The following is a 20,106-nucleotide window of genomic DNA, read 5'->3' on the forward strand; positions in this document are numbered from 1 at the left end:
TGGTCGATTCTTAGGAGAAATATACGCCCCACAAGAGACCCTATTTGGCTTACAGCTAATAAAAAGCGCGTCATTGTGTTCTAGCACATCAAAATGACTTAAACGTCAATTTTATATCTACCTTATTTGGGATTGCGTTTGCGTTGGCATTAACTGGTTTAGGCTTAGGAAAACCTGAGCGCTCTTGTTTTACGTAGCGGAGTACAGGAGTACCATTCGAAATTTGACACCTTTTTCCTAACTTAGTATTTTTTTTAAGTGCAAGTAGCACATGTAAACTACTACCTCATGACTTCGTCCGCAGCGCGGACGAACCGTCTCCACTTCGGAGTTGGAAAGTAGAGGTAATAAGGAAACGTTGTAGTCAGCGTATTCAGTATGGAGAACGATTCGTCGATAAGGTTCAAAATATTGGCTGCCGTCGAGTGGGCGTTGAGGTTATGTTCCAACACTCCAAGTCTGTGGTCAACGGTCAGAAATATTGTTGCTGCAATAAAATAAAAGAAATACAGAGATATACTGTAGCATCCGTCTATTAATAACACAAGTTAAAACAACTGTGGAGAAACCATCGAAGATGGTTGTCAATGTAACGGAATAGCCGAATGCTTATTAAGCCATTCGCATTATTAAAGGAATGATGTGGTGGGACGTGGAACCGGCGCTACTATTATTGCGCCGCTCACGAACTTTCGCTCCCGCTGCAAGTGATCACGTGTCAAGCTTCGTGTTTAACGCTTTTGCCATCTTCAACCAGGCAGCGAAAACGAGCCTGCGTCACCGAATGCAACGGAGTGGATTGGCCTCCGGATTACTAGAGAAGACATTGCAGATAAAGAAACCACCGATACGGAATTTTGCACTACAACCCTCTACGACTGGTGTCCGTTGCCAGCCGGCCAACCATGGACTAACACCGAGGATGACTACAGTCTACTTAAGGACCAGCGCTTCAGGCTGCACTTGGGGCGTGGAACCGGCGCTACTATACTTGCACCGCGCACTAACTTTTTGTTCCTGCTGCAGGTTAGTAAGGACAATTCTCTGTGCCGTTTTCTGCTCGCATTGCCGGTTCCACCCCGTGTGCTCTTTAGTGTGTATGCTCCCTACTTCTATAGAAAAACGTGTGTGCTATATATGACGTCGTTTAGTGCTACTGCGCAGACTCGCATTCAAACTATTGATGTTGTTGGTATGCGGCGATATAGAAGAAAATCCAGGACCTGTTAACGCCATTTTCCAAGAGCTCTTGGATGGACAGAATGGGATTAAAAGCAAGCTTGCCACCATTGAGCAGTAACAAGCCGACAACAAAAATTGGAGGACGCTTGAGCTTCGCCTTTAAGAGTGGAACGCGATAGCGTTATCGGGCCCCGTTCGTATCCCATTCTTCTTTGAGTAGGCTTCACTGCAACACAGCACATGGTAAAGCCAGCATACAAAGACCAAGCTTACACCGATTCCCTTAAAGTCGGCTTGAATTTTAAACAGAAATGCATTGCTGGAAAGACGTTTTTCCAGGGGCAATATAGGTCGTCTCATATTAAAATGTGAAAGCCCTAGTATCTTTATTTATTGTTTTAATAATTGTTTGCTATTGTCGCTGCGTGCGCGCGTGTCCAAAATGCATTATGCAAGCTAAGTCCCAATTTGACCTGCCGAGGATGCGAGCGCCATCTGGATATGATTTTCGCAAGTAACCTATCCGAGCGCGCCACTGTTGGTATGGTAGAAATGATGGACAAGGGGTTTATGTTTCAGTTTCCTCTAACAGAATTATGTTTTCTCATACATTCAAATTACAATCCGACCCCACCATGTCTGTAGGTTGTGGTTAAGTCGTACTTACCATTTTTATGACAGATTTCCCTGTGAGAAATTTAATTTTTGTTCACTAACCCCTTGCGCCACGCGGAGGGCCTGCACGGTCGGGGTGGTTCGGGATGATTTTCTCCGCCACGGACGCCGACACCTGAACCGACGCCGGCGCAGACGCCGGATTTTCTGCGGCACCGGGCCCTTAACGCTTTCGCGTTAAAAAGGAAATGTCGAGCTTAAACACTCGTTTAGGAAATCTTGAAACCCGAATCGGAAATTTAGAAGACCTTCAGAGTTTGGCGGGTGAATGCAGCACTAAAGCACGTTATCCCAGTAGCGTTATTCGCTACTGGGATAACGTGCTGCAATGGATGATGGCCTGGAAAATCGAAGTACACAGTCTAACCTCCTTTTTTTGCTTTGCCGGTGCCCGTGCACGCGAAACATATAAGGAATCCGAGTCTCGCGTTTTGGAGTTGTGCAGGTCAGCTTTCACCTGTGAGCGAGTAAAAATAGAAAAAGCGCACCATATTGGAAAGTACGCCTCGGGAAAAAGGCGTCCCATCATTGCAAAGTTTACCTCGTTTAGAGATAAGAAGGATGTGCTTGCAAATGCCAAAAAACTAAAAGAGAAGAAATCAGCATATCGGAAGATTTTTCTGAAAACGTGCAAAGTAAAAGGAATAAGCAGCTGCGGGATTATACCAAAGCTAACAAACTGAAGGTGACAAGGTTAAACTAAGGCACGACAGCCTGTTCATAAATAATGTGAGGTATGTATCTGACGCGTCCTTAGTACAAGTCGTGCAGGCTACTTGACAAGGATGAGCATCTAAGAGTGCGTGCTTTTTGCTTACGAATTGTTAAGTGCAGAAGTATGACGAATAAAGCCGATGAATTTGCTAGTTTGGTTGATATGAATATGATATGAAGGAGTCTGTAGTCCTTGGATCTGAATAATTGTTCGACAATGATATTAGTGACTACGATGTTTTCCAACGTCTACACACTTGTTATCGAAAAGATTGTGACAGCCGGGGGGTGTCGTCTTTCGGCTAGTCAATAAAAAGATTTTTTCCCGAAAGAAATATTTTAATGTCGGGCAAAGCGAGGTTGTTCGGGCCGAAATTAGATTGTACAATGGCAAACCACTCTGCGTATGTTCATTTTATCGACCCCATGGAAGTGAACTCGAAGTACTGGCCGACCTATCAAATACAGTTGAAGCAGTTAATGCTGTCTCGTTGTCGGCGTTGATTTTAACCTACCTGGGGTCGAGTGTTCCAACAAAGGTCTTGCGGCTAATGCAGGGGATTTGACGAGCAAAGAAATTATCAAATTTTGGAGAACGCTAAGCTTCGCCTTTAAGAGTGAAACGCGATAACTTTATCGGGCTGCGTTCGCATCACATTTTTCTTTATGAGTAGGCGTCACTGCAACAGACCACGTGGGAAAGCCAGCTTACAAAGACCAAGCTTACACTGATCCCCTAAAGTCGGCTTCACCTTTAAACGATGCTGGGAAGACATTTTTATACCAAAATGTCTATAACATATCAAATTTTGAAGGCGCTATGACCTTCTCTTATTATTTTATTAATTGTTTGCTGTTGTCCCGGCGCGCGCATGTCCAAAATTTAGAAAGGCTCGGTTCAAAAGGGTACAAGCGTACCCCGGCTTGGCGTTCGGCTTCCTTCCGGGGTGATACGCTTGGGAAAGGAGCCTGCGCCCTGAATTCCCGTCGAAACCAACGTGAGCACGGAAAAAAAAGTGGTGTCTGGGCCGCTCCCATGATGGTCATTTCCCATGTGGCGCCCCAAGCACCTATTGAGGTGGGGGCACCTTCGGGTTGAGGTCAAACAACCCTTTCCAAGCCCTCAATGTTGCCTAGAACCAAAGTGCAGCGACACACCATCAGAATTAGAGGACGCGTAAGCTTCGCCTTTAATGGTGGAACGCGATAGCATTCAAAGATCCCTGGCTGCTTATCAGGCTTTTTTATCGTATATTCAAACTGAAATCCGACGCTATCAGGTCTGTAGGTTGTGGTGAAGTAGTATTTTATGGTTTTTCTGATGTATTTTACTTTGAGAAATTCAATTTTTGTTCACTAACGTCTTGCGCCACGCGGAGGGCCTGTGTGGTCGGGGTGGTTCGGGATGATGTGGTTCCGCATGATTATTTCCGCCAGACGCCGATGCTTAACGCCGACGCCAGATTTTCTGCGACACGGGGCCCTTAACGCTGTCGGTTTAATATATGCAGTTCCTTTGCTTTATCACAGCTAGTGACACAGCCCACTCGTGACCGGAATGTGTTATATGTTCTCTTTACCAACTTGCCCTCAGCAGTAGAATTCATGATTGTATTAACGGGCATAGCTGATCACAGCGTTATTCTGTGTTAGATGAATCTCAGATATGCAAAGATAATAATTAGAGGACGCCGACGTATTTATGGCTTTAGAAGCGCGCGTAAACGAGATATCATCGGCACTGGATGCATACATTGAGACATTTCTAACGCTTGCGGAATCGTAAGGTGTCAATGAACTCTAGTGCGTATTCAAGAGCGAAACGTTTACTTTGCGTGAGTAATTTGTTGCCGTCACGCTGTCTGACATCAAGGCGTAGTAAAAGCAAGCCGTGGATCACAAAGGACAAATACACAGAATTGCTCGGAGAAGAAAGGGTGCTTATGTAGCTTATAAAAGAAATTTGTCATCCTTCAAGAAAGACGAACTAAAAAGAGAAACAAACAAATTAAACAGTGCAACCAAACAATCGAAAGACGCATATTTTTACTCTTTAAGTTCGCGAAGGAAGGAGCGGCCGAAAACATTTTGGAATTTCATTCAAACAAACCGCAAAGACGAAATTTCAGTACCCTCGCTTGATCATGATAGCACAGTTGTTCACGGTAGCGCGGTTAATACCAATAGCTTTAATTCCTTCTTTGGGTCGGTATTGGGGAGGTGCTCTCATGATAGAGAAATGTTTCTGAACTATGGCAGGAAATGTACTAAACGTATGGATAATGTTGTCTTTGACGCAAGGGGAAGTGAATTGTTACTCAAGCGCCTTGATAAAGGCGGCTGGGCTTGTTGATTTGCCTCCTATTTTTCTCTCCTTATGCGCTGCTTCTGTGTCTCAATATCTACATGTTATTTTGACTAAATCTTTAGAACTAAGCATCCTGCCTGATTTCTGGAAAATAGCCAATGTACACAATCGGGACCACGTAATACTGTATCAAATTATAGACCTACTTCTTTAACAATTTGCGTATGTAAAATTTCTGAACGCATCCTTTTTTCTGGTTTTAGACGTGGCTATTCATCGATCACCCAGCTAACTGAAAGAACACACGATTTAACAAGTGCATTAGACATGAGTTGCTCAGTTGATGCCATTTTCTTGGATTTGCAGAAAGCTTGCGATGTTGTACCTCATCACTTATTGCTTGAAAAACATTCACGGTATAATATTAATCACTTAGTAATTTCCTGAATTGAAGAATACTTAAATAGTAGACGTCAGCGCGTAGTTATTAACAACAAAATATCTCATAAGGTTGATGTGACATCAGGAGTGCCTCATCAGGGTCCCGTTTGTGTCCACTGCTGTTTTTAATTTATATGAATCATATCGATGCTGACCTCTCTTCCCATGTGCTCCTGTTCGCAGGCGATTGTGTGATTTACCGCGTTATTACTAATCAACAGGATTGTGCCGTTTTACAACATGAGTTGAATAGCGTAGTTGAGTGGTGCAGCACTTGAGGCATGCATATCAATTTGAAAAAAAAAACAGTGTGCATGTTGTTTACAAATAAGCCATGCGCCCGCAATTAAAGTACTTCGTAAACGCTATAGAGCTAATTCCTGTGTGCGAGTGCAGATACCTTGGGCGTGATCTTTACACCCGACTTAATCGTGGCACCGCCATGTGCAATGAAAAAATTACCACTAAGGGATGCCGGACATTAGATTTTTTGCGTCGAAATACTAAGCGGTTTCCTGCAGAAATTAAACAGCTATTGTACATAGCTTATACCAGGTCCACACGTGACTACGCCTGTACCGTGTGGGATCCCTGGCTTAAAAGTTACATTCAGCGAATAGAAAGAGTTCAAAATTTAGGGGTTCGTAATGTTTTCAAAAATTATACACGACAGTTCAGTGCAACACATGCTAAGGAGAACATTGGGTGGGTTTCATAAAAGAAACGTATGAAGATGCTAAGACTGAAATTTCCTAATATTTTTCATTCTCACACAGGTATACGGCCTGAAAGGTACTTACTGTACTTACTCCCTCCTCATTGTTTTTTTACGACGAGGCCATGTCAACAAAATTAAAGAAATATGGTGCAGAAATGTAAGATTTAATATGTCGCTTTTCCCCGGAAAATTTCGGATTGGAATCAGCTACCCCGAGATGTAGCCAGCACCACCGGAAAGAATTTTTTTTCGTTGCTCCAGTAATGCATTAACGTGAGCAATCTATATGATGCGAAAAGTCAGTTGTTACGAATTCAAAGAATATTTGCTTGTAATTACTAGGCCCTGTGACCTATGTTCATACTAAAATTATTGCTTTATGTAAGCAATAAATTTTAAAATGTGTCGCATATATCTTGAAACACTTATGATTAGAATTGTGCTCCCATTTTGGGATAACATGTGCAAAATATTTTCGTAAAATGAGTGGGAAGTAGACGGTTGGTTGTTCTTGCTCCGTGTCAGTGTGTTGTATGAAGGGAGTTCAATTCTTTCATTGTTTTTCATATTGTCGTGCAACAGGCATACTTTTCAAGCTGCTGGATAAGTGCTTTTCAAGCTTCTCAATCCATGAAATAGTTGACGTTCTCATATTTGATGTTCGTGTATGTTTTCAGGTGGAGTCCACATTTTGCAAGGTTAATCAAACTCGCTAAAGAATTAAAAATGCTTAACCCTTTCTATAGCGGTACACTTTCTATGATTCTGAAGATGCAAGAAATGTTGTGAAAGTAAGCTTTCACTCAACAGGGTAAAGTGGTGTCTTAAAGGGTTAACCACTGCTTCTAGAGAAGTTACACTTATATATATATATATATATAATGAAGAAAACATATAACTTCAAGCACTGTTAATTGGCGATGTTATCAATGTGATCTTGTACTATGTGGATTTGTCACGCACCCCGTGAACGATGCGCCAACGCCGGGCCATATTCCGAAGCCGGGTTATCAGCTTCCTAAAATAACCCCACGCAAGCACGGCCAATTCATAAGAGGCCTTCTGGTGCGCCAGCGAACGCCGGTTGTGGCTCAAAGACCGAGTAAGAGCCTAGAGTTGTCAAAACACATCAAAATATATTCTTCAAACAAGGCAGTTTCATCATACACACATGCACACTTCGGCTAGGTACATCACAATACAATTCAGATGGGTGCTAACAAAACTCAGTAAAATAATTAACGACAAGCACTAAGAGTTCGACACGTACAGTACAGAATGAAAAGGAACATAAAGTGTCCACTCGTATTCACCCGTGCTGGTCTTGAGCCGGACGATCTCGGCGTAGCTCGAGGCAAATCTCGAAGAAAGAACTTCCGGAAATGCAGACGGCTCGAAGAACTCGTCGGTTAGCTTGCCGGGGAATCCGCTTCTTCCGCAGACGGTCGGTCTTCATGTTACACCTCTTCACCGGCGCGGTCTGATCCCACTGCTGATTCCAGCATGGCGCTTTTACTGCCTTCGGCGGCGTTTCTCGAACCTTCTGACGGAGTCGTGCTCCCAAACATGAACAAAGCCTGTGAATCTTTAGGCATTTCTCGGGTTTTCGGCCGCGGCCGCCTAAGTCTTCGAGGAGAGTGGTGACTCATCCGTTGGCGCACACTCGGGTAGTCGTACCAGCTCTCTCTCTCTGTTCGCCCTGTATCGAGGTCTGAGAGGGTGTTTCGGTGCTCTCTCTCTCCTCTCTCTCGAAACCGTAACCTTCGCGTATCTTGTCGAAGCTTCTAATCTCCGTTGATCGCGGCAGCTGTTTGTGGCGTATGCGCTCTTTTCCTTTGTCGAAGCTGTCGCGGGGCCGACGTGCTTCTTTGCTGGCGCGGCGCTCGCGTTGATTACGCGCACTTTTGTTACATTTGATTTTCATTATAGCAGAAGGTTGAAATTAAATGGTTGCAAAGTATTGCACAAGTTGCGTCATTTACTATTATTTTAAAGTACAAATTGCTACTTCTGCTGCTCCAGCAAGGCAAAGGTCGTAGACAGGCGGATTATGTCCTGCCTTAATTTGCCTTGCCAAGTGCCACCCCCCACGACGCAAGAAAAAAAACATTACAATCGCGCTATAATATTGGGTGAGGGGCTCTGGCGGGTAACGAAAGGAGCTCGCTAATACAGACCAAGTAGTCAGAGACGTCACCGACCATAAAAAAACTGCGCTTCTCATCTATCTGATTCAAAAATGTTGCAAATGCTAATTCAAAGCCAGGGCTAGAATGTCATATTGTCACGCTCATGTGACGGCTCAACCTGGCAGGCAGACAAGCACACAGACCAGAAGGCGAGATGAAGAAAATCAACGCTAAAAGTTTAATTGGCGAACACGTGCCTTAAACAACTCGGCGGCGATGGCCAACAAGCTCGGTCGTCAGATACCCCAACCACACTCGTCTATCCTTTATTTATACCAAGCCAGGGCTAGAATGTCATATTGTCACGCTCATGTGACGGCTCAACCTGGCAGGCAGACAAGCACACAGACCAGAAGATACACTGGCCCATTCGTCTAGAAACAGCGCTTGTGTTTGAGTCGCATAAGCCATCTGGTATGACCAGCGCGTGACAACCGAAAGGTGGTTACATGATGGCGTTGCTGAAGCGACCAATCACAAAAGTACGCACACGGGCATCGTAATATCGCCAGCACATCAAATGTGAAAGGCGATAAAAGAACGCTGTTGGGGAAGTGATTGAACACGATCATAAAGAAACACACATGACATTATAAGGCTTGTCCATGCGCATTTCCATACAAGATATTGATACGGAACAGCCGCCGCCACAATGTGGCTACACTGAGGAGAAGGAAGACGAGGGTTTGGTTTGGTTTGGTGCCTATAGAAATAGCACAACCCACTACGGGGGATTGGCCATGAATCGGGCGGCAGTGAGAAGAAAAATGAAGGATACCTAAATGGGATTTTCTTACTTAAGAATGAAATAGTAAATTGGTTCCCGCTTGATTTAGCGTCGCCATCTTGGCCTCAGTTATCTTCCCTATAAATAAAGTGTGAATAGCCTTGGGCATCAGTTACACTTAACAATATATTTAGAGCTGTTTTGACGCGCTGTACTTACATTCTAAAGCCCACCTTCTCATGAGGACGTGGCAGTCTTCCACTTCTCCCTTTTCATCCCGCACCGAGGAAATCAGAGAAACTGTGTCGTCGACAACGCGAGCAATGCCATCGGCGTATCTTTGCAACACATGTGGTGCAGAAACGCTGGTGTGTGTCTGCGACCGGATCCGCCGCCACTCGTCACCTTGGCTGCGGAAAATTGTGAGGCACGTTTTGCATTTAAAATTTAGGCGGTACAAAAGCGCGGGAAGCAAACTAATAGCACACATGAGTTCAATGAAATCTGATGGCCGTGGTATTCTTTTGAGTAGATTTTAAAATATTTTGCTAGCTGATACCAACAAAGGCAAAAATTTATTTTTTATTTATTTATGCACAATACCTGCCACTCCTATTTATCAATACATTACATGAAGCATGGGCATAAAGAAATGAGCAGGCTCAGGTTAGGTGGCACGACTTGAGAGCTGATCTTCAATAGCAGCTTTGAAACGTGAAGCGTCGGTGATAAAGTTCATGTTCATGCTACAAAAAAATCACCACCTTTTCGACTCCGTGAATATGGTCAAACTGCGAAGCTGTGCATTCGCTGTCGCTTGGCTGGCCCGAACGGCGCTACTCGCGGGGGATGGGACGTGTCGGCGTCCATGGGTGACGGCGTTCCTAGCTCGTTCCTCACACGTTTTTTTACGACTTCCCAGACAAGAGAGAGAGAGAAGGAAATAACGCCAACGCTACATATATAAAACCAGCACTAACGCGAACTTCCCTCACACCCCACTCTTCTTTCTCCCCCCCCCCCATTCCCCCCCCCCTCAGATGCTGAGCCGTGCTCCCTATAAGGGCTGCAGAAATATGCATCTTTTCCCACCCCGAACCTCTACTACTACTACTCCCCACTCTTCTACACCGCCATTGGTTGGCGCGCCTCACGCACTACCCTCCAACGCGAGTATTGGACGCCGCGACTTACGTCACCCCGTCCTCGTTCTGCTATTCATCTGCACCCCCTCACATCAGTGTCACAGGAGAAAGGGATCACTCCAACCCGTTTTCCCCCTGTTAAGCTCTTCTTTTCCTCTCCTCTCCCGCTAGCTCACGTGGCTACTTTCTAGCGAACTCCGACAACGAAGGCACAGGGTCCGCATAAACAGCTTGGCTGTAAAATAATCGTGTCTATCCCACGCAATGTAGGAATCGATGCTGTCACAAACAGGTAGATAGACATCCTTCATCGATCGGGATTCCGCAAAACGTTAACAGATGCACCAACATGTTTGTGTAAAGCAAGCAGTTGTGTTTGACCAGATAGAGCCCTGCACGGGCTCGGGCTTGCCCGAAAGCCCGGGCCCGGCCGGTCGGGCCGGGTAGGGCAGATTTTCCACGGGCTCGGGCCGGGTTCGGGCACGGCATGTACTTTTTGACCCGGGCCCGGGCCGGCCTAGCAGCAGCGCATTACACTGTACCATGGAGGAACGAGAAGCTTTCTTCATAGACTCCATTAATGCGCTGCGCTCACGACCGGTCGTGGCTGCGCTTTGGCTAGAGTGTACTAGAATACGGTTGAGTGGGACGAGCGGCTGGGGCGGCGCATGCTTTTCAGTGAGGCGCCCGACGTGGAAAATACTGTGGCGGCGATGCGATAGAAGTGGATTGGGCCGCATCAAGGTCGCGCCGTTGGAAACTGCCGGCGATGCTGCTCGGCAGGGTAATTCGTACTACTTTGCGCGCTAGTATTTGCGTTCAGACCGATGATGATGATTATTGTTGTTTATTGGCGCAAGGGCCAGGAGTGGCCAAAGAGCGCCAGGACGATGGTAATGGCTTGTTAGTGGTATATGAATAGTCAATTATATGAAGGTTAGATGTGGCATGGCTGTATAGGGGCCTAAAAGCAGTCGCTGTAAAGTGCGTAAAATCTATACGTAATAAGATTATGGCAATGACTAATGATGTGTACTATAGACATGAACAATACATTGCGAAAGAATGATATGACTTCCAAAATATTGTAGATGCAAGAATTAGCCAGAAGCACAAGTGCTTAAACAGAGCCCTTGAGACACAAGGGCCTGGAGGCATGTGCTATAAAAAACAATCACATCAACATCCTCTGGAGAGAGGATGCGCTACGAACTTGTTGGGCTAATAACATGTAGCACGACATCATTCAGGAATGCGAGGACTGCTTTGGTGTTAAAGAGCGGTTCTTTACCGAGGAACATAGCGGGATGTAGAGGGACATAATAGCGATATGCTAGAGGAAAGTGTTTCTTTCTTTCTCTTTCGGCTTCCCGACACTCCAGGAGGACGTGGAGGACGGTGAGCCTCTCGCCACATCTACCACAGGTTGGAGGGTCGTTACCACTCAATAGAAAATTGTGGGTGCCGTACGTGTGTCCTATTCTTAGACGACAGAATAGGATATCAGTTCGCCGGGTTTTGTTACGGAAGGCCAGTAACCTAATTGTGGCTTAATCAAATGAAGCTTATTACTTGTTTCTGCATCCCACAAGCGTTGCCAGTGGCTTCGCAGTTTCTTTCGCAAGAAAGGTTTTAAATCTGTTGCAGGAACAGCAGCTGTAGGGTTGATAGCGGGTGATGTGACTGATGTGGCCATTTGGTCGGCAAGAACATTGCCCTCGATGCCTCTATGCCCTGGCACCCAACATATAATGACATGCTGGTTAGTTGCGTATGCTCTACAAAGAACAGAATAGAGCTCAATGAGAACAGGGTTTTTCTGTTTACAGGGTGACTTCAAGGCTTTTACGACGCTTTGGGAGTCTGTAAATATAATAGTTTTTTGAAGTTTAGATTCCTTTATATGCTTTACAGCTGACCATATTGCGTAGGCCTCAGCCGTAAAGATGCTTGTTTCGGGGTGGAGTACGCCAGATTCCGAGAAGGACGGACCGACGGCTGCATAAGATACTCCGACATGCGATTTAGAAGCGTCTGTGTAGAATTCTGTGCACGAGTACTTGGATTGTAATTCTAGGAAATGCATTCGGATTTCGACCTCTGAAGCGTGCTTTGTAACTTCTACAAATGATATATCACATGCTACTACCTGCCACTCCCAAGGTGGTAACAGCTTGGCTGAGGGCATTAGGCGATGTTCGAAGAGTGGGATATCCATTTCTTCACTAAGCTCCCTGACACGCAGTGAGAAAGGTTGTCTTACAGAGGGACGATTACGAAAAAGTGTAGCGCACGTCATATCGTTAACGGTATTAAAACACGGATGCTGATGATTAGAGTGGACTTTAAGGAAATATGTGAGGCTGGTGTATGTTCTCTGCAGATGGAGTGACCACTCATTTGATTCGACGTATAAACTTTCAATGGGGCTTGTTCTAAAAGCGCCAGTGGCCAGGCGGATACCTAGATGGTGGACGGGGTCCAGCATCTTCAGCGCACTAGGGGCAGCAGAGTGATATACCACGCTACCATAATCCAGTCGTGATGAAATTAGACTCTTGTAGAGATTCATTAAACACTTCCTGTCGCTACCCCAGGATGCGTGAGATAAAATTTTCAGTAAGTTCATTGTTTTTAGACATTTCATCTTGAGATATTTTATATGCGGAATGAAGTAAGTTTAGAATCAAGTATGATGCCTAGGAACTTGTGCTCTTTGTTCACAGGTATTTGTTGTCCATACATTTTGATTGTGGGATCTGGAACAAGCCCTTTCTTCCTGGTGAAAAGAACACAAGAGCTTTTGTGGGGGTTCACTTTGAATCCGTTTTCGTCTGCCCACTTGGACACCTTGTTCAAGCCCTGCTGTACCTGTCTCTCGCACACTGCGAGGTTACATGACTTGAAGCCTATTTGTATGTCGTCTACGTAGACGGAATAAAAAACAGCCGGTGGTAATGAGGCTCGGAGTGTGTTCATCTTAACGATGAAGAGTATGCAGCTGAGCACTCCTCCTTGGGGTACACCAGTTTCTTGTATAAATGGACGTGACAGTGCATTGCCGATTCTGACACGGAAGGTACGCTTAGACAAATAGCTTTCTATTATGCTTAGCATATTGCCATGGATGCCCATTCGCGACAAGTCTCTCAGGATTCCGTAACGCCATGTTGTGTCGTACGCCTTCTCCATATCGAGGAATACCGATAAGAAAAACTGTTTATGTAGAAATGCGTCTCGAATATTTCCTTCAATGCGCTCAAGATGATCAGTTGTGGATCGCCCTTCTCTAAAGCCACACTGATAGGGATCAAGCATTTTGTTCAGTTCAAGTAAATGTATGAGTCGTCGATTAACCATTTTTTCAAATAGCTTACATACACAACTTGTGAGAGCTATGGGACGGTAACTTGCCGCCGAGGTAGGGTCTTTACCTTGCTTCAATACAGGGACCACAATCGCTTCTTTCCATGCGGACGGAAGATGTCCGGCAGCCCAAATAGTGTTGAAAAGTGCGAGTAGTGTCAGTTGTGTATCAGGGTGTACGTTCTTAATCATGTCATACATGACTCTGTCGGGTCCCGGTGCAGAGCTCTTACATGCGATCAAGGCAGCTCTCAACTCGGCAATAGTGAAAGGAAGGTTATACGGTTCGTTCTGTCGGCATGTGCGTACGAATGGCTTACATTCTTCTCTCTGTTTATATTTAAGAAAGGGTTGTGAATAATGGATTGAGCTTGATACACGCTCAAAATGCTCCCCAAGACAGTCGGCCTGGTCCTGCAAGGTGTTCCCTTGGTCATTCACCAGGGGCAACGGATGGATTTGTTGCCCCTTTAGCTTCCTTACGCCGTTCCACACTTTTGCCTCCTGTGTGTATGAATTTATACCCGATAGAAACCTCACCCAGCATTCTCTCTTTGCCTGACATCGTGTCCGCCTTCCCTGCGATCTAATGAGTTTAAATTGAATAAGATTTTCTGCATTTGGCGATCTACGCAATATGCCCCATGCCTTATTCTGTCTCTTTCGCGCCTCTCTGCAGTCTTTGTTCCACCAGGGTACACGTCTTTTAAGTGAACCACCGTTAGTTTGTGGGATAAACTTTTCAGCAGCATTAATAATAAAAGCGGTAAAATATGCAACGGCATCGTCGATACTAAAATTGTTTATAAAATCTCGTGGTAAAAAAGTTGATTCTTTAAAATGCTCCCAGTCAGCCGATGCTAATTTCCATCGAGGAATATTGGGAGGGTTATCGTGCTGCGTTATTAAGTTTAAAATTACAGGGAAGTGGTCACTTCCAAAAGGATTGTTAATGACATTCCATTCAAGGTCAGGCATAAGAGATGCAGATCCAATTGCTAGATCTATTGATGAGTACGAATCGTGTTGGGCGTTATAGTAGGTCGGCTTATTCTTATTAAAAAGGCAGGAACCAGAGGTCAGAAGGAAATTTTCAATCAGTCGACCTCTCGCGTCGCATCGCGAGTCTCCCCACAACGTGTTGTGAGCATTAAAATCTCCCACGAGAATGTAAGGTTCGGGAAGCTGGTCAATGAGGTTATGAAATTCAGTTTTTCCGAGAATATAATTTGGGGGTATGTATGTAGAACATACTGTGACCAATTTATTGAAAAGAATTGCCCGAATTGACACTGCCTCAAGGGCCGTCTGAAGGGGTACATGTTGACAAGCTACGGACTTGTCTACAACTATTGCTACACCACCGGACGACGCAGGAGCGTCGTCTCGGTCTTTCCTGAAAATGGCGTATTGCCGGAGAAAGTTGCATTGTGTAGATTTAAGGTGTGTCTCTTGAACACACAGCACCTTAGGATTAAACTTGTGTAGGATTTCTTTAACGTCATCGAGGTTGTGTAGGAGTCCTCTGACGTTCCAATGTATTATTTGTGTATTCATGTTGAAAGTGTTTTTTGTGCTGTGCGTTTAAGAGACTAACTTAACTTACAGAGCCCTTGTCGGGCCCTGTGATGCGGGCTTTTTCTTTTTTGGAGCGATCGCGAGATTCTCGCGGCTCCTTAGGCGCAATTGGCGCCGTCTGGCTGGTTGTTGTGTCCATAGCCTCTTGCGAGGCGCTGGACACGCGCTCTTGCGAGCGGTTGGTTTGACGAGAAGGCCTCGCCTCGAGGGACGAGGCCCTGGAGGCCACCAGCGCGGAGGTCTATGGCCCCTTCTTGTGAGTTGGCGGAGCAGCGCGAGCTGCAGCCGCCGAGGGGGCGGACGGCGTCACTGCCGGCTCACTGTGTGTGGGCCGGACAGCCGCCGGAAGCCGTTGCGACGCTGCCCCCTGACGCGCCACTTCGGCAAAAGTGTTCTTTGGCAGGTATGACACCCGCCTTCGTGCCTCTTTGAACGATATATTTTCTTTGACTTTGATTGTGACAATTTCTTTTTCTTTTTTCCACGACGGGCAGGACCGCGAGTAGGCGGCATGCTCGCCGTCGCAGTTGACACATTGCAGTTTGTTTTCGCAGGATTCGGATGCATGTTCGTGGGCACATTTCGCACAGGTGAGGCGGCCACGACAGTTCTGCGAACTGTGGCCAAATCTTTGACACTTAAAGCAACGGAGAGGGTTCGGAATGTAGGGCCTGACTTTGATCTTGATGTATCCTGTCTCTATGGTCTCGGGCAAAACACTTGTACCGAATGTGAGAATAATGTGTTTCGTTTGGATCTCTTTGCCATCTCGCCTCATCTTAATTCGTTTTACATTGATCACATTTTCATCTTTCCAGCCTTCTAGAAGTTCAGCTTCAGTTAGGTCCATGAGATCGTCATCTGAGACGACACCACGAGTGGTGTTCATCGTGCGGTGCGGGGTCACTGTTATTGGTATTTCGCCAAAAGACACTAGGGTATGTAACTTGTCATGTTGTTTTTTGTCGCGGAGTTCCAGCAGGAGATCTCCACTTGCCAACTTTGTAGCCTTGTAGTCTGGTCCTATGGTCTCGGTCAAACATTTCGCAACGAGAAAGGGTGATGCAACTCTTACGCTCTTGTCTGGCTTCTCACTATGAATAACGTGAACACGCGGAAAAATTTCTGTTTTTTGGCCAAAAAATTGGAATGCTTCGGTGCGCCCCCGTTTCTGGCGGCGATCAGGAAGTGCGGGAAAGGAACTATCCATGTATGCGGAATTTGTTTCGGCGGTGGCGCCAGCCACCCACCATGGAGCCCAACAAGGGGACGCTGCAGAATCTGTAAAGGACAGGTACTGCAAACGCCAACTGTACGCCACCACTATAACCAAATATGGAATATCCAAGGTTGGCTACCCACACAAGGTTAACCCTCGCTGCCAAGAAGATTGGAAGTAATATAGAAGAGAGGAGAAGACAGGAAAGATTGAAAGAGAGAGAAAGACAAAGAGTGGAGAGGAGGACAGGAAAAGGCAACTACCGATTTCCCCCGGGTGGGTCAGTCCGGGGGCGCCGTCTACGTGAAGCAGAGGCCAAAGAGGTGTGTTGCCTCCGCCGAGGGGCCGTAAAGGTCCGAACACCCGGCTTCGGCTCAACCCCCAGGATCCCCTTTTCCCCGGACACGGCTAAGCCACGTACGGTTAAACGCGGGAGGGGCCAACCCTCATGTGCTCGGGTCCGTGGTGTCGCAACACACCAAACGCCTGCTGACGCAGACGCCCCTGCGGGTTGCGTTCAGACCGCTCAAATCGTGTTCGTAATTGCATATGACATGTATTTATGCCTTAAAAATAAATTCATTTCATTCTCTTTATTATATTATTTTTTTAATGCCACTCGGCGGTCTTTTTCGGCCTCGGGCCGGGTTCGCGCCGGTTTCGAGCCGGGCCGGGCGCGTAACGTAGATTATTTCCGGGCCCGGGCCGGGCCCGGGTCGTGCCATAAAACTTTTGGTCGGGCTCGGGCGGGCAGCCCAACGTAAGAACGGGCCCGGGCTGGGCCCGGGCTGAAAAAATCAGTCCGTGCAGTGCTCTATGACCAGAGCCTTTGTGCGACGACAGCACCAAGGTGATTAAAACGGCTGCCATCACCACCTAGGACAATCGTGAAGGCAGTAAAGCGGCATACATTATCTCAAAGCACTAGTTGCTTTAACGAAAGGAAAGAAAATAGAGGAACGATGCTTCAAGTGCGACAAGGCGTTTGAACGCAACGCGATTGTTGCCACTATGGAAGAATAGAGGAAATAGACTGGGCTAAATATACATGAAACTTGCTGCTATTCCACGCAACGCGAGTGGCAATGTGTACAATTATTCGCGCATTATATTCTTGTGTCTGTGGCAGAATACAAACTGGGGCCCACGCGCACTCGCTTTTGCAAGCAAATTGTTGTTAGGCGACATGACGCACGCGCCAGTTGTCTCAAAGCACTAATGGCGTTGGAGCGCTAGTTGGTGCTGGTGTCACACGCGGCTGTGAACTAATGGGCAGAGCGTTGGTATCTTGTACTTTTTGTATCGGAAGTGTGTCGAATGTTATCGCTCGTTCTATCCGCTGTCTGTTCACATGTATTTCTTTACATACGTGTGCAATCTCGCATGTATTTCTTTACCACCGAGACCCAAACAGTAAAGCAACCGCAACGTGCGTATATGGCTGCTTGCTTACTGCTAAGCGACTAGTATGACGAAAACATTCTTTCCTAAATACTAATTAAGCTTCATTGCCCGATATGCTTTACTCACTAAGCACCAAGAGAGATTTTAGCCCCTGACTCCTCGCAACGTTTAGTAATTCCTTCGAGGTTTCCAATAGAAGCCCCCTGAACACCTGCATAACCGTAGGAACTGAAGGGCTACTAGGAACTGCTGGATACTTTTGAATAACGCGAATATAAAAGGGCACGTTGGAGGACCAGTAGCTCTCCTCCCACGTAACTAGCAGCTTTCGAAGGCTTTTTGAAGCCTGAAATGCTTTTAGCTCCAGTTGTCGGCGACCTTCAAGGGGCCTTGAGACAAAAGCCAGAGCCGTTATCCGGGAATCATTGCGGGAACAAAAGGAGATCACCCGGGTAAGTAATGAAAAGTTAATAAAATGCGCAATGGCCCCCAATTCTTTGTAAAGGACCTTATTACATACGCTATTTACTGCCCAAACAAGTTACTTAAAATATTGCTTCCGAGTTCGTCCTAATGTTTGTTCGAAATATCACTGAATCTGTAACATCTAGTTTTATTGCAATCATTTACACTATCATTTCCAGTAGCCACATTCAAAAGGCAGATACAGGGCATCATACACTTACGTAATTATCAACTTCTGGCAATGAGAGAGGGCTGCCTTTGCTCTTTTTAACGCCAGCGGTCCATGAGTTCAGCGCCGCGGGTTTTGCCCCGCCACCTTCGAGAGATGGCGCCAAGCTGCGTGACCAGGCTGGCAGCGTCAGGCGCGCCGCGGATGGTTGTTTGGCCGACATGAGACTTGTAACGAGGTTCAGTTCAAAACAGTTTCATTTCGGCTCAGCAAGCTTTCTGGCCTGCGTCGCTGCTCCAATCTACTTTACGGGTAGCCATTTCATGCTTACATCTATTCTCGATTACGGGAGCGCCAGCAGTTTTGGCTAGGCGAAATCGCTTGTCCACAGAAAACTAATCAGCATCACCATTGGCTCGACGGTGGTCGTCTTCTTCCACAACTGGCTTGTTGGCTCGCGCTCGTGGTCGGCACGCGCTCGTGCCACTGCTCCTGCGTTCGCCGTCTTCGTCGGCTTCCCCAGCTGGCTGCGTGCCGCTAACCATACCAGCGTAGAATTTCACTTGTCTTTTGTCGTCGTAATGGGTAGGCCGCGTTTACGGGGTATGAGCCGTCGCTTAACCGGGGGTATAAGCCGTTCATTCTCTTACGTAAGGGACAGATTTAGTTTTGAAGCAATTTGATTTCGAAGAGTCGCAAGCAGCGGGCTAATGCTGCTAAACACGCCGCCCAGCAAACTCGAGAAATCGAACGCAAGCGACAACGGCGGACTGTGGGCATACTGTCAGTGTCGTCGTTCCCTCCGTCGCAGCCGAACGTGCGTGTAAGCTCATAATTGAGAGATACTTTAATTAACCCTCGGGATTAACCCAGTGATAAACACCGGGGCCGCAGGTTTCAGATTCGCTAATTTACCATCTTCATGAGTGGAAGGGCCGAGAATTTTTTTCCCTTTCTTTGTGAGAGCGATACTGCAGACGGAAATTCGGGCAATCAATTCCGGTAGAATGTCAGCATGAGATTTTTAAGGAAGTTAATGATGCCATAGCTATCAACGGAAACATTAAAGAGTGATTCAATGATGATCATTGGGCACTCACAGGCTCTCGCCATTCGTGCATATATTCACTTCTGCTGGAAATTTCTGGTAATTCCCGAAAGTCGGGACAGAGATAGGGGCGGAGTGACTGCGCACGATACTCTCTCGCATCCCCACTCGCGTGAGAGGAATATGGGGAGCGTCGGGCTCTTACGATTTTGACTGCGCAATATTCGGGATCGGCACACGTTTTTAGACCACTATCTTTGGGATTCGCTTACATTTTTTTATATTTCCCTATATTCGGGATCGGCCGACATTGCAAAGGATGACAACTGTTATTATATTTTTAAAATATCACATCGCCATAAAGACGAAGCAATGACTGCGATAGCAACATGTTAGAATAGTAGACGGAGTGTAAGACTCGTAGCTATAGTGTTATTATAAATTGAAGTAAACGTTCAATTGGATTCTTGGGTTTTACGTGGCAAAGCCATGATATTATTATGCAGCACACAGTAGTGGGGACTCCGGATTAATTTTTACCACAAGGGGATCTTGAACGTGCCCCCAAAGCACGGGAGACGGGCGTTTCCGCATTTCATCCTGATTATCATAAGCCTATTTTTATGTCCACTGCAGGACGAAGGCCTCTCCCTGCGATATCCACTTACCACTGTCTTGCGCTAGCTGATTCCAATTTCTACCTGCAAATGTCCTAGTTTCGTCATCCCACCTAGTTTTCTCCCGTCCTTGACTGCGCT

At 46.2% G+C, this 20,106-nt stretch overlaps 1 protein-coding gene across 1 annotated transcript in view; it reads right to left on the minus strand.

The window, feature by feature from the left end:
• Positions 1-281: 281 nt before the first annotated feature.
• LOC125939800 (probable cytochrome P450 301a1, mitochondrial) overlaps positions 282-20,106 on the minus strand; it is a 31,050-nt gene continuing 11,225 nt past the window's right edge. Inside the window, exons 3-4 of the mRNA XM_049655240.1 lie at positions 9,174-9,364; positions 282-487 (exon numbers count right to left, since the gene is read on the minus strand). Coding sequence (XP_049511197.1) covers positions 282-487; positions 9,174-9,364 — 397 coding nt within the window. The remainder of the gene's footprint in view (positions 488-9,173; positions 9,365-20,106) is intronic.

Source organism: Dermacentor silvarum, chromosome 9 (genome assembly GCF_013339745.2).
Source record: "Dermacentor silvarum isolate Dsil-2018 chromosome 9, BIME_Dsil_1.4, whole genome shotgun sequence".
Classification (NCBI taxonomy): Eukaryota; Metazoa; Arthropoda; class Arachnida; order Ixodida; family Ixodidae; genus Dermacentor; species Dermacentor silvarum.